The sequence below is a fragment of the Neolamprologus brichardi genome, chromosome 22, assembly GCF_056152115.1.
Source record: "Neolamprologus brichardi isolate AB-2024 chromosome 22, ASM5615211v1, whole genome shotgun sequence".
Taxonomy (NCBI): Eukaryota; Metazoa; Chordata; class Actinopteri; order Cichliformes; family Cichlidae; genus Neolamprologus; species Neolamprologus brichardi.
The window spans coordinates 14,536,236-14,551,017 of NC_142124.1; the positions used below are offsets into that span (position 1 = coordinate 14,536,236).

The following is a 14,782-nucleotide window of genomic DNA, read 5'->3' on the forward strand; positions in this document are numbered from 1 at the left end:
CTGGTGTTGCTTCAACCTTCATGTTGTGCAGGTAGGGGGATCAGATGTCCCCCTATAAGGGGGACTGCACTGTATTTTTATGCTTCCCCCCATCTCCCACATCTTGAACCAATGTCCCACATTTTACAGGCTCTGCAGGACATCCACCTTTCTAAACAATGGATTTTCCTTAGTACATATAAAGTTGGTGCTTTTAACCATAAACAAATATATCATTCTATGCAATATAGTGGAAAATACCACAAAGCACATATACTGAGAAATGTAATGAGAAATAGAGTTATTTTTCAGTTTCACACAAGATAAAAAAAAATGGTGTGAAGCGACACAGTATATTTGTGTGATATTTGGCTAAAGATTGTCAGCTAGTGCTCCAAAAAGAGCTATGGATACATCCTTACTCAAACCTATAGACTGTTACCAGACAGAACTGCAGCTGAAGTAACAAGGGAGAGTGAAAACTTCCCTTTATTCTTATTGTGTTTACCTAGCAAGAGTTGAAAAGTCCGACATGCGGCTTATTGTGATCTTGTCACCCTGTGTGCATGTCTGGTATGGCTACTCAGCAGCCATACATTACAGGGAATGAAAAAATCTTTTCAATTTGTTATTGTTGCAATTGCATTCTCTTAATAAAACCCAGTATCTGCAGTGCAGGCTCTCCTCACACACATACTGAAAGTTTTTGAAATATCTACAAAAAGTGTCCAGTTCACCAGCGGTTTAATGCTCTAAAGATTTATTTCAGTCCTTCATGTTGGAGTCTCAGATGTTGACACATGGCAGTACTGCACTTTAAAGATGTTACATGGACTCTGCTGACTCCATTGCTTCTTCTGGCACATTTGCAAGTGGCAGGAAGTCACGAGGAAAGGTGTACTCAGTCAGGTTGGAAAGTCCAGACACCACACAGCAGCTCAAGGCGCTGCGGAAAATCTCCATGTTGCACGCCTCATACCACTCATTGGTTAAAGCGTCGTAGTACTCGACGTTCAAAGTGGTGGAGAAGCCGTTGAAACCCCCGACGGCAAAGAGGCGATCGTCAATTACCTCAATGCCAAAGTTGCTGCGGGGGGTCAGCATGGAGGATACGAGGTTCCACGTATTGGTATGCGGGTTGTAAGCCTCAGCGGTGCGCAGACGGTTGTTTCCATCGAAGCCACCAACCTAAAAGTAAATGCATGGGTCAAATGACTGAATGTAAGTGTAACCAGCTTCACCGTACCCCTGTAAGAAAATGCACCAATTCACACTTAGTCTGAATAGAAAATAAATCCTAAAAAGCAGCTAGCTGAATAAAGAAGTGTGTCTCAGAAGGTGAGACTACAATCTTTGCTTTTACCAAAGGGTGCAGCTGCAAATCAACTAAATAGCTGAAATTCCTACCGTCCCCAGAGGATGAGTTCTAATCACTTGGCTTATTCCCTCATTTTTCTAAAGGTGTTGCAGGATAAGTTTGAAATTGTCTCTAACATATGTCCACTATGGAACGATGAGGATGACAATGTTGGTTTTGGATAAGTATTTCTGTATTACTTAGTGAAATGTGAAATCATCAGTGAAATCATCAAAGACACAACATTTTGGGAATGAGGCACATGAAAAACAAACAAACTAATGAGGCAGAAACATCCCTAATCAGTTAAATTAATATATAGAATGAGTAAGAATGCCTTCTCTGAACCTGTGGTCAGGATAGGAATCTGATCATTGATAAATACCAAACAAAGTTAACAAAATTCTGTGTCAGCCAAATCTGTGTTAAGCCTTGCTGATCAAAGCACATTACAGATTTGATTTGTATGTTACGTGAGTGTCAGCACTACTTTGTGGGCTTACTGCAAAGACATGATCCGCATATGCAATGACACCTATCCCGCTGCGGCGGCTGTTCATGGGACTGATCATTGTCCACTGGTTGCTCTCTGGGTTGTAATATTCAGCTGTCTGCAGACACTCGTTGCCATTGAATCCACCACAAATGTAAATCTGAAAACAAAAAAGGGGCATTAAATATCTTTACATTTCTTAGATTTCAGTTGGAAACAATGTTACCTGTAAGTGAAATGTTTCCACATCATTTGTGAAGTAAGACTGATACTCAGTACCCAAGTGTCCAACTGAAAAATACAAATGTGTAATAACAAATGTGTGTGTTTTACAATTACCTGTAATAAAAACATGTTTATTTTACGTGGGACTTCTTTGAGTCACAAAGCCCGAAATGAATCAAACATAACATTCAATCAATAAGGCTAATTTTTCTGTTCAGGAATGCAGATAAATAACTGTAATCTGGGATCTTAATGTAATAAAATAATGATGTGTTTTACAATTTTTTTAATATCTGTTATATTTTAGTTGACAAGTCAATTCAACTAAAGTACTGTACATAAATGTAAAGATGCACTTGTGATGAGTTAGAAACAATACATACATACATATATATACATATATATATATATATATATATATACATATATATATATATTAGTATATTTTTCAACTTTTTAAACTATACTTTAAAATTTGAAAACATGAACATAGAAACCAGTTTGTGACCTATCTTGCACCTCGCTTCACTGTAAAAATGTGTATTCCCTGACTGGTTGGCAAATGGTTGTTGGAGGTTGATGGCTGTCACTACTGTGAAATTGTAACCAAGAAGGTGTTGCACCACAAGCCTCCTTGTGTTTCCTTTGGTCGTTAGCAGACTGTTGAGGTTTGCATGGAGTACTCTGACTTGTCTGCAAATACTCACAAACTATTTGTTGTAGAAATCTGTAGAGTCTTTCATACAACCACTGCCTAACCAGCTGAGGAGTACACATTTTTCCCTAGCAACTGGTTGTTACCAAAGGTTGCTGACAGGTCTCTAGGCCTGTGTGCCTGAGACCCTACTCTATTTCTCTGCTACTCTTTTACTTCACCCACCTGGTTGTTAAGTGTTGTGCAGCTGGCGTCGCTCCTCTGTTCGTGCATCGGTGCAATAAGACTCCACTGGTTGATTTCCGGTTGATAGCGCTCTGCACTGCTGAGTCGTATATGCCCGTCGTAGCCTCCCAGGGCATAGATGAACCCGTTCAACACAGTCACACTCACATAGCAGCGGCGGGAGTGCATGGGCGCCACCTCATTCCAGGTGCGAGTGGTCAGGTCAAACCTACGGACGCTGTTGAAATGCTCCACCCTGTCGAAGCCACCAACGGAGTAGACGTACCCGTTGAGGAAGGCGGCTCCATGATAAGCACGAGGACGCTCGAGGTTGTTCGTTACGTTGACCCAGCGGTTAGCCCGGTAATCGTAGGCCTCGATGCCGTTAGTTGGATCACCACCACTCCACCCCCCAATAGCCAGCAGGATGGAATGAGGCAGGCGGGGACGAGCAAGAGGGTGACACAAGCCAGACATGAAGGGTCTGCTTCCTAGACCATGTATGTCTAAGATGGCATTACGTATCATGGACAGGCACTCAGAATTGGCCTCCACCATCTCACTAGACAGCACATTGTCCTTTAGGTAGTCTACAGTCATCACTCCCAGTCGGACCTACAGAGAGATGACAGAAGAGAATATGACTATGAATTTCAACTACATCAGTTTTAGTAAACTCAAGCTTCTTTAGGATAATGCTCTTAATGTTGTTTCATTTTCTTATTGCTAGCAAGAGAGCGACCAAAGTCAGACACCATTAGCCTTTTCGTCAACAGGGACAAGTCCTTTCTACAATTGTAATGAGGATCAATTTTAAATCTAAAGTGTTAAGTTTAACTTTATATAAAAATAAATCAAGTAAAATAAAGCTAGGGAACACAAACAGGGCAGAATGGTTGTACTTGTTAGGGATAGTTTTTAGTCATTGTTAGGGATAGTTTTTAGTCATAGCCATAGCAACTATACTTAATAAATATAATTTATTCTATAGTATGTGTGTAGAGATCTGATACGGTTGTAATGCTCTTGAAGAGAATTTCTTAAATGTCGTTTGGCTACAGCTAAAAAGAGCAACATCTCAAGATATTAAAGCATCCTTATACCCAGATGGATCGACTCAATCTATGACTTAAATGCTGAAGATTTAAGTCCAAACTAAATGTAGTAATGGAAGTTTATAGACCTTGGACAACAGAGCGGTGAGGTGTTGTTCCCGTTCTGCAGGTACATGGCTAATCCACTTTGTAAGCGCTTCATACACAGTGGTCTCCAACTGCACATTGAGGTCCTCTCTATCAAAGATGTCAGCAAGTTCCTCCACGGTTAGCTGCAGGAACTCCTCCTCAAGAACAACCTTCTCAAAGTTATTGATGATGTAGTGGTAGGCCTTGGCGCGTAGTTCGGGTGATAAGCATATTTTTGTGAACTGCCAAATGCCAACGCAGTTCTCTGGGCACAGTTGCTCCCCGAGGAAGTCAGAGCAGAGTTTCACAATGTCCATTGCATTGAGTTGATCAGCTGCCATGAGAAGTTCCACTACATTTTCCCCCGTTATGGAAACTGAGCCGGTGTATGCAAAGTCAATGATGAGTGCCATCATCTCAGGAGACAAGCCAGGTATGTTGAAGACCACTTTGTCTGGGTTGCACCAGCGGGTGAAAAGAGCCCTGAGGGTAGAGATGGAGACAGAGTAGAGAATATTAAAAGGTGTGGAGGCAACAAGATAATAAACTATGTCATGCACAAGTAGGATAAATATATAAAATCTGTTGACAGGAATGGAAATGATTGCCTAATTACATGTGTTACTATGTGATTACTGTGATAGTCTTGTAATGTCTAGTCCATATTGCCATAGAGTATATAACTCCAAAACAGAGTTTGTACATGTTTAGTGCGCTTGATTGTTGGGTTTTCAATGTCTTTATTACAATGGCACCATGTTTATGAATTTATTGCCAAACACAATGCAGTCCCACACCACGACAGAGCCTCCACCGTGTTTTAAAGTTAACTCTAGACACTCACTGTTGTACCTCTATGACAAATATTGAAATCAACTCCATAAGGCCAGTTTGCCCTGATCTTTAGTCTAGTTATTGCATAATTTGGCATACCTCAGTCTGTTTCCTTTCCTTATGGAAGTTCCAGTTCATTTTGATTAATTACAGTCTCTGTTTCTCTTCCATAACCATTTCTGATGAGGTTTCATGATAAGTAGATGGATTAAATGGTCTTGTGTCATGAATTTGCTGGATTCTTTCTTTTTTTTTTTTAAGGACATGACTTTCAGATACTGTTCAACTGCTGTAGACCATTACTTTTTTTATGTGTGCTACTCCTTGTTTTGTCTTTAACGTTGGTTCTTCACTAAGTTTTGTGTTATGTGTAGAAACAATAATGGTTCATCCTTCGAGTTATGGTAGGTGTCCTTTTTATGCTTGAATGATTCATAGATCAGCGCTAAATGGCTTAACAAACAAATAAACAAATAAATAAAAACTCATCTATAAACTTTTGCTCAGCGTGTGACTTTATAACAGAGTTCAATCTTTTTAGTATCAGTAAGCCTGGTGTGTTTTATTGGGTTGATAAGAGTGCATCAAAATGTTGTAACTTAATAAAACACGTAAATTAGACTTCAGTTCAACACAGTCTGAATTTAGTTCATATTATAACCAAGTGATTCACAGTGCTTTTTAAATGGCACATTTACTGAAGTGGAATCTGGAGCTCTGTGAAGGTAAAGATGAAATCTGCAAATGTTTGCATTATGTTTTGGGTGTATCTGTCAGTTGACCGTGACAAAGTCTTTCTATCACAAAAGTTTTATGATTCAACCCGTTCCTTTTTGTTGGCACTGTGTCACCGACTAAGACCATGAATTACATTTTTCACAGGTATAAATCCGTCAACTGTCCTTCACATTATCAGGTAAGCAACTCACCTGAAGTACAGTGTACAGTTACACAGGATGATCCTGTGGACCGGAAATTCAACATCCTCCACTTTGATGATTGCATCACAAAATTGTCCCTCCAAACGGAGTTCATTATACACTGAGCTCGACTTGTATGGCGGCTGGCTTTCTTCACTCATCTTGAGTTTTGTGACTGTTTTTCTTAGTTTTTTTGTCTGACGTTTGTCTTGAAGTGTTCAGATCACAAAATCAAACCTAACTGTGGAATTTGGGGAATGGAGCCTATGACATCATCATGACTTGGCAACTGTTGCCCCATAGAATTGTTTTGAAATGTATATTTACATTGTTTTAATGAACCTTTCATTGCATAAAAGCTTTGTTTTGATTTGATTTGGTTTTAATGTATTGCATATGAGCCTCACATATAGCATACAGCATTTTGTATGTTTGCCTCACAGAGGTCAACTAGTAAAATAAGCGCTTCAAAACACTCTTACGAATGGACTACAATATCATATTTAGCTCATATTTAAGCCTAATAGGCCATTTTTTCTGCATTTTATTGTTTCGTGTGTTGGCTCTGTTATTACTGAGGTTCCAGTTGTTGGGGATGTGCTGTACTGGACTCCGTTATGTTGAAATAACAGTTCCCAACAAAAATGCAGTCCAGTTTATCTCCCCAGGAAACTACAAACACACAAATAAACATTTGTAACCACCAGTTTTTACCCACATTTTAATACACAATACTGTAACAATAACAGCGTCAAAGTATTGTGTATTAGTGATGGTCCTGTTTTTATGCATGCTAGGTCATTGGCACAATTCTTTGTGGACACGTCATTATACCCCCTGTACTGTCCTTACTACACAAGCCAAAATAGGTGCAAGCAGTCACCTGTCTGAGCACAGACTGCACGCGCGTCCAACTCTGTTGCTGAGCAATTGCTCAAAGATGTAATATATACGAATAAAAGCAGGTTGTATATGACAAGCCTGGTTTGATGCAGATGTAGAGGATTGTATGAAAACATCATCCTAAATTAAAAAAATATATAATGGAATGAGTTTGATTTAGAGTGTTTATAAAACGAAGGGGAGCAGCAGGAACAATCCCGGGACAGGTTTCTGCTTGCAATAAGAAAAATGTAAGAAATGTTTACAGTAAATTCATAAATCAATCAATTCAGCATCAGAATAAAGATTACACCACCATGGATGGAGGATGTTCCTATGAGCAGCTTTGCACATCACTGTCTACACATTGGTTTATCTCCATAAAGTGTTGTGTTACTGGTGTTACTTCATACTTCATGTTGTTCAGGTAGGGAGATCAGATGTCCCTCTATAAGGGGGACTGCACAGCATTTTTATGCTTTCCCCCCTCTCCCACATCTTGAACCAATGTCCCACATTTTACAGGCTCTGCAGGACATCCACCTTTCTAAACACTGGATTTTCCTTAGTACATATAAAGTTGGTGCTTTTAACCATAAACAAATATATCATTCTTTGCAATATAGTGGAAAATACCACAAAGCAGATGACAGGTGTAATGAGAAATAGAGTTATTTTTCAGTTTCACACAAGATAAAAAAAATGGTGTGAAGCGACACAGTATATTTGTGTGATATTTGGCTAAAGATTCATGTCTTGTCAACTAGTGCTCCAAAAAGAGCTATGGATACATCCTTACTCAAACCTATAGACTGTTACCAGGCAGAACCGCAGCTGAAATAACAAGGGAGAGTGAAAACTTCCCTTTATTCTTATTGTTTTTACCTAGCAAGAGTTGAAAAGTCCAACATGCGGCTTATTGTGATCTGGTCACCCTGTGTGCATGTCTGGTATGGCTACTCAGCAGCCATACATTACAGGGAATGAAAAAATCTTTTCAATTTGTTATTGTTGCAATTGCATTCTCTTAATAAAACCCAGTATCTGCAGTGCAGGCTCTCCTCACACACATACTGAAAGTTTTTGAAATATCTACAAAAAATGTCCAGTTCACCAGCAGTTTAATGCTCTAAAGATTTATTTCAGTCCTTCATGTTGGAGTCTCAGATGTTGACACATGGCAGTACTGCACTTTAAAGATGTTACGTGGACTCTGCTGACTCCATTGCTTCTTCTGGCACATTTGCAAGTGGCAGGAAATCACGAGGAAAGGTGTACTCAGTCATGTTGGAAAGTCCGGACACCACACAGCAGCTCAAGGCGCTGCGGAAAATCTCCATGTCGCACGCCTCATACCACTCATTGGTTAAAGCGTCGTAGTACTCGACGTTCAAAGTGGTGGTGAAGCCGTTGAAACCCCCGACGGCAAAGAGGCGATCGTCAATTACCTCAATGCCAAAGTTGCTGCGGGGGGTCAGCATAGAGAACACAAAGTTCCACGTATTGGTATGCGGGTTGTAAGCCTCAGCGGTGCGCAGACGGTTGTTTCCATCGAAGCCACCAACCTAAAAGTAAATACGTGGCTCAAATGATTGAATGTAAGTGTAACCAGCTTCACCGTACCCCTGTAAGAAAATGCACCTGCTATATGTCTTTAGCTGTTTTTGCACAGATACTCCAGAAAGTGACGGAAGAATTAAGTTGCAATATTGTCCAAAGTTTCCCTTAATATGTAGCAGATACAAGGAGATTGTTTGCTTTAGGTGTGATCTGACTACTGGAAATACTCTGATTGGTTTAGGGTTTTACCTGGATAAAGCGAACAACTACCTGACATATTCTCATGCTGTTATATGGAGTTTACACATAAAAGTTTTTTAAAAAGGCTCATTAACGTCCCAGTATTTGCATTCTCACAGGCCCACATTTGTTGGGAATGTCTAGAAAAGATCAGGGTGCAGGGGTGTGTGAAAATGACTTCTGAATTAAAAGGAGAAAGTAAAATAAAGTGGAAGCCAGCTGTTGTGGAAGTCTGTATGAGACCTTTTTTCACTCAAGCCTCAACTACAGCTATTAAAGCACTGTTGTCTATTACACCACGCTATTATCAACAAAGATGAATAGCCCTCGACAAAAAGTATTCGTGTTTTCAGTATAAATTTCTTCACAGCTCTTTTGCCTTTAGTCCAAAAAGGAACATTGAGTTCCAGTCCTTTCTTCCTATAACAGATTAAAGTAGCCCTGACAGGCCTTGGGGCCGGAAAGCCTGATCAAAGACCCTGAGGTCGGCACCAGGGTAAGGTCACTGCATTCTGCTGATAATAAATTTTCCTTTTTTTGAATAGAGACTTAGTCTGAATAGAAAATAAATACTAAACAGTAGCTAGCTAAATAAAGAAGTGTGTCTCACAAGGTGAGACTAAAATCTTTGCTTTTTACCAAAGGGTGCAGCTGCAAATCAACTAAATAAGTGGTTTTAAGGCAAATAGCAAGATAAATTTACAGCTAAAATGCCTACTGTCCCCAAAGGATGAGTTCTAATCACTTGGCTTATTCCCTCATTTTTCTAAAGGTGTTGCAGGATAAGTTTGAAATTGTCTCTAACATATGTCCTCTATGGAACGATGAGGATGACAATGTTGGTTTTGAATAAGTATTTCTGTTGTACTGAGTGAAATGTGAAATCATCAGTGAAATCATCAAAGACACAACATTTTGGGAAAGAGGCACATGAAAAACAAACAAACTAATGAGGCAGAAACATCATTAATCGGTTAAATTAATACATAGAATGAGTAAGAATGCCTTCTCTGAACCTGTGGTCAGGATAGGAATCTGATCATTGATAAATACAAAACAAAGTTAACAAAATTCTGTGTCAGCCAAATCTGTGTTAAGCCTTGCTGATCAAAGCACATTACAGATTTGATTTGTATGTTACGTGAGTGTCAGCACTACTTTGTGGTCTTACTGCAAAGACATGATCCGCATATGCAATGACACCTATCCCGCTGCGGCGGCTGTTCATGGGACTGATCATCGTCCACTGGTTGCTCTCTGGGTTGTAATATTCAGCTGTCTGCAGACACTCGTTGCCATTGAATCCACCACAAATGTAAATCTGAAAACAAAAAAGGGGCATTAAATATCTTTACATTTCTTAGATTTCAGTTGGAAACAATGTTACCTGTAAGTGAAATGTTTCCACATCATTTGTGAAGTAAGACCGATACTCAGTACCCAAGTGTCCAACTGAAAAATACAGCAATTAACAAATGTGTGTGTTTTACAATTACCTGTCATAAAAACATGTTTATGTACCCAGATTTTACCTGAGTACGTGGGACTTCTTTCAGTCACAACATTCAATCAATAAGGCTAATTTTTCTGTTCAGGAATGCAGATAAATAACTGTAATCTGGGATCTTGATGTAATAAAATAATGATGTGATTTACTATTTTTTTAATATCTGTTATATTTTAGTTGACAAGTCAACTCAACTAAAGTACTGTACATAAATGCAAAGACACCCTTGTGATGAGTTAGAAACAAAATAGATATATATTAGTATATTTTTCAACTTTTTAAACTATACTTTAAAATTTGAAAACATGAACATAGAAACCAGTTTGTGACCTATCTTGCACCTCGCTTCACTGTAAAAATGTGTATTCCCTGACTGGTTGGCAAGTGGTTGCTGGAGGTTGATGGCTGTCACTACTGTGAAATTGTAACCAAGAAGGTGTTGCACCACAAGCCTCCTTGTGTTTCCTTTGGTCGTTAGCAGACTGTTGAGGTTTGCATGGAGTACTCTGACTTGTCTGCAAATACTCACAAACTATTTGCTGTAGAAATCTGTAGAGTCTTTCATACAACCACTGCCTAACCAGCTGAGGAGTACACATTTTCCCCTAGCAACTGGTTGTTACCAAAGGTTGCTGACAGGTCTCTAGGCCTGTGTGCCTGAGACCCTACTCTATTTCTCTGCTACTCTTTTACTTCACCCACCTGGTTGTTAAGTGTTGTGCAGCTGGCGTCGCTCCTCTGTTCGTGCATCGGTGCAATAAGACTCCACTGGTTGATTTCAGGTTGATAGCGCTCTGCACTGCTGAGTCGTACATGCCCGTCGTAGCCTCCCAGGGCATAGATGAACCCATTCAACACAGTCACACTCACATAGCAGCGGCGGGAGTGCATGGGTGCCACCTCATTCCAGGTGCGAGTGGTCAGGTCAAACCTACGGACGCTGTTGAAATGCTCCACCCTGTCGAAGCCACCAACGGAGTAGACGTACCCGTTGAGGAAGGCGGCTCCATGATAAGCACGAGGACACTCGAGGTTGTTCGTTACGTTGACCCAGCGGTTAGCCCGGTAATCGTAGGCCTCGATGCCGTTAGTTGGATCACCACCACTCCACCCGCCAATGGCCAGCAGGATGGAATGAGGCAGGCGGGGACGAGCAAGAGGGTGACACAAGCCAGACATGAAGGGTCTGCTTCCTAGATCATGTATGTCAAAGATGGCATTACGTATCATGGACAGGCACTCAGAATTGGCCTCCACCAGCTCACTAGACAGCACATTGTCCGTTAGGTAGTCTGAAGTCATCAATCCCAGTCGGACCTACAGAGAGATGACAGAAGAGAATATGACTATGAATTTCAACTACATCAGTTTTAGTAAACTCAAGCTTCTTTAGGATAATGCTCTTAATGTTGTTTCATTTTCTTATTGCTAGCAAGAGAGCGACCAAAGTCAGACACCATTAGCCTTTTTGTCAACAGGGATAGTTTTTAGTCATAGCCATAGCAACTATACTTAATAAATATAATTTATTCTATAGTATGTGTGTAGAGATCTGATACGGTTGTAATGCTCTTGAAGAGAATTTCTTAAATGTCGTTTGGCTACAGCTGAAAAGAGCAACATCTCAAGATATTAAAGCATCCTTATACCCAGATGGATCGACTCAATTTATGACTTAAATGCTGAAGATTTAAGTCCAAACTAAATGTAGTAATGAAAGTGTATAGACCTTGGACAACAGAGCGGTGAGGTGTTGTTCCCGTTCTGCAGGTACATGGCTAATCCACTTTGTAAGCGCTTCATACACAGTGGTCTCCAACTGCACATTGAGGTCCTCTCTATCAAAGATGTCAGCAAGTTCCTCCACGGTTAGCTGCAGGAACTCCTCCTCAAGAACAACCTTCTCAAAGTTATTGATGATGTAGTGGTAGGCCTTGGCGCGTAGTTCGGGTGATAAGCATATTTTTGTGAACTGCCAAATGCCAACGCAGTTCTCTGGGCACAGTTGCTCCCCGAGGAAGTCAGAGCAGAGTTTCACAATGTCCATTGCATTGAGTTGATCAGCTGCCATGAGAAGTTCCACTACATTTTCCCCCGTTATGGAAACTGAGCCGGTGTATGCAAAGTCAATGATGAGTGCCATCATCTCAGGAGACAAGCCAGGTATGTTGAAGACCTGTTTGTCTGGGTCGCTGCAGTGGGTGAAAAGAGCCCTGAGGGTAGAGATGGAGACAGAGTAGAGAATATTAAAAGGTGTGGAGGTAACAAGATAATAAACTATGTCATGCACAAGTAGGATAAATATATAAAATCTGTTGACAGGAATGGAAATGATTGCCTAATTACATGTGTTACTATGTGATTACTGTGATAGTCTTGTAATGTCTAGTCCATATTGCCATAGAGTATATAACTCCAAAACCGAGTTTGTACATGTTTAGTGCGCTTGATTGTTGGGTTTTCAATGTCTTTATTACAATGGCACCATGTTTATGAAGCTATTGCCAAACACAATGCAGTCCCACACCATGACAGAGCCTCCACCGTGTTTTAAAGTTAACTCTAAACACTCACTGTTGTACCTCTATGACAAATATTGAAATCAACTGCATAAGGCCAGTTTGCCCTGATCTTTAGTCTAGTTATTGTGTAATTTGGCATACCTCAGTCTGTTTCCTTTCCTTATGGACGTTCCAGTGCATGTTGATTAATTACAGTCTCTGTTTCCCTTCCATAACCATTTCTGATGAGGTTTCATGATAAGTAGATGGATTAAATGGTCTTGTGTCATAAATTTGCTGCATTTTCTTTTTTCTTAAGGACATGACTTTCAGATACTGTTCATTTGCTGTAGACCATTACTTTTTTTTAATGCGTGCTACTCCTTGTTTTGTCTTTAAAATTGGTTCTTCACTAAGTATGCGTTATGTGTAGAAACAATAATGGTTCATCCTTTGAGTTTTAGTGTCCTTTTTATGCTTGAATGATTCATATATCAGCGTTAAATGGCTTAACAAACAAATAAACAAATGAACAAAAACAAAACCATTCCTCTGAAAATGATCGGGTACAAGCACTGGACTAAAAAGGGTGAAAAATGTCCAAACAAAACCTTTACAAGTCTTCAAAAAAACACTTTGAGAACTATTGCTCAACTGGACTTTTAAAAAAATCATCTGTTTCAAAGCAAAATATAAACAAATGAGAGGCAACTCAAAACTTTTGCTCAGCGTATAACTGTATAACAAAGTTCAACCTTTTTAGTATCAGGAAGTCTGGTGTGTCTTACTGTCTAAATAACAGTGGGGAAGATATTAATGTAACTTAATAAAACACTTCAATTAGACTTCACACAATCACCAAGTGATTCACAGTGCTTTTTAAATGGCACATTTACTGAAGTGGAATCTGGAGCTCTGTGAAGGTAAAGATGAAATCTGCAAATGTTTGCATTATGTTTTGGGTGTATCTGTCAGTTGACCGTGACAAAGTCTTTCTATCACAAAAGTTTTATGATTCAACCCGTTCCTTTTTGTTGGCACTGTGTCACCGACTAAGACCATGAATTACATTTTTCACAGGTATAAATCCGTCAACTGTCCTTCACATTATCAGGTAAGCAACTCACCTGAAGTACGGCGTACAGTTACACAGGATGATCCTGTGGACCGGAAATTTAACATCCTCCACTTTGATGATTGCATCACAAAATTGTCCCTCCAAACGGAGTTCATTATACACTGAGCTCAACTTGTATGGCGGCTGGCCTTCTTCACTCATCTTGAGTTTTGTGACTGTTTTTCTTAGTTTTTTTGTCTGACGTTTGTCTTGAAGTGTTCAGATCACAAAATCAAACCTAACTGTGGAATTTGGGGAATGGAGCCTATGACATCATCATGACTTGGCAACTGTTGCCCCATAGAATTGTTTTGAAATGTATATTTACATTGTTTTAATGAACCTTTCATTGCATAAAAGCTTTGTTTTGATTTGATTTGGATTTAACGTATTGCATATGAGCCTCACAGATAGCATACAGCATTTTGTATGTTTGCCTCACAGAGGTCAACTAGTAAAATAAGCACTTCAAAACACTCTTACGAATGGACTACAATATCATATTTAGCTCATATTCAACCTTAATAGGCCGTTTTTTATGATTTTTCTGCATTTTATTGTTTCGTGTGTTGGCTCTGTTATTACTGAGGTTCCAGTTGTTGGGGATGTGCTGAACTGGACTCCGTTATGTTGAAATAACAGTTCCCAACAAAAATGCAGTCCAGTTTATCTCCCCAGGAAACTACAAACACACAAATAAACATTTGTAACCATCAGTTTCTACCCACATTTTAATAAACAATACTGTAACAATAACAGAGTCAAAGTATTGTGTATTAGTGATGGTCCTGTTTTTATGCATGCTAGGTCATTGGCACAATTCTTTGTGGACACTTCATTATACCCCCTGTACTTTCCTTACTACATAAGCCAAAATATTTGTTAGTAAACATATGAGTCTAAAAATACATGACAGTGCCAAACACAGATATTACAAAGTGTGATTCATGGCTAAACTGTTTTCTTGGGTTGTATTAGACTTTTATCTAGTTGGAAAAATGGGCTCCTGCACTTTACTGATGTACAATAGCAGTAAAAAACAAACAAACAAAACACATATATACACTGTATGTATAGTACAAGACTGTTATAATGACGGTGCT

The 14,782-nt window shown here is 39.6% G+C and overlaps 2 protein-coding genes across 2 annotated transcripts; both read right to left on the reverse strand.

Moving 5' to 3' along the window:
- Positions 1 to 722: 722 nt before the first annotated feature.
- Positions 723 to 6,145, reverse strand: LOC148096726 (kelch-like protein 10). Its single transcript, XM_087835248.1, has 5 exons — positions 5,882 to 6,145; positions 4,118 to 4,601; positions 2,935 to 3,549; positions 1,840 to 1,989; positions 723 to 1,167 (listed from the first exon to the last, which is right to left on the reverse strand). Exons 1-5 carry the CDS (start codon positions 6,031 to 6,033, stop codon positions 805 to 807), a joined length of 1,764 nt encoding a protein of 587 aa, XP_087691374.1. The 5' UTR covers positions 6,034 to 6,145; the 3' UTR covers positions 723 to 804.
- Positions 6,146 to 7,874: 1,729 nt separating this feature from the next.
- LOC102798322 (kelch-like protein 10) lies at positions 7,875 to 13,945 on the reverse strand. The gene is made up of 5 exons (XM_087835247.1): positions 13,690 to 13,945; positions 11,791 to 12,274; positions 10,764 to 11,378; positions 9,726 to 9,875; positions 7,875 to 8,319 (listed from the first exon to the last, which is right to left on the reverse strand). Exons 1-5 carry the CDS (start codon positions 13,839 to 13,841, stop codon positions 7,957 to 7,959), a joined length of 1,764 nt encoding a protein of 587 aa, XP_087691373.1. The 5' UTR covers positions 13,842 to 13,945; the 3' UTR covers positions 7,875 to 7,956.
- Positions 13,946 to 14,782: the final 837 nt, after the last annotated feature.

Bases quoted from the DNA above. Each gene is read 5' to 3' on its own strand.
- LOC102798322 (XM_087835247.1), bottom strand. From the start codon at position 13,841: ATGAGTGAAGAAGGCCAGCCGCCATACAAGTTGAGCTCAGTGTATAAT. The intron at 12,275-13,689 runs GTGAGTTGCTTA...CTCTACCCTCAG, and splicing joins AACTGTACGCCGTACTTCAG to GGCTCTTTTCACCCACTGCA. The intron at 8,320-9,725 runs GTAAGACCACAA...ATTTACTTTTAG, and splicing joins ATGCGGATCATGTCTTTGCA to GTTGGTGGCTTCGATGGAAA.
- LOC148096726 (XM_087835248.1), bottom strand. From the start codon at position 6,033: ATGAGTGAAGAAAGCCAGCCGCCATACAAGTCGAGCTCAGTGTATAAT. The intron at 4,602-5,881 runs GTGAGTTGCTTA...CTCTACCCTCAG, and splicing joins AACTGTACACTGTACTTCAG to GGCTCTTTTCACCCGCTGGT. The intron at 3,550-4,117 runs GTCTATAAACTT...ATCTCTCTGTAG, and splicing joins TCACCGCTCTGTTGTCCAAG to GTCCGACTGGGAGTGATGAC.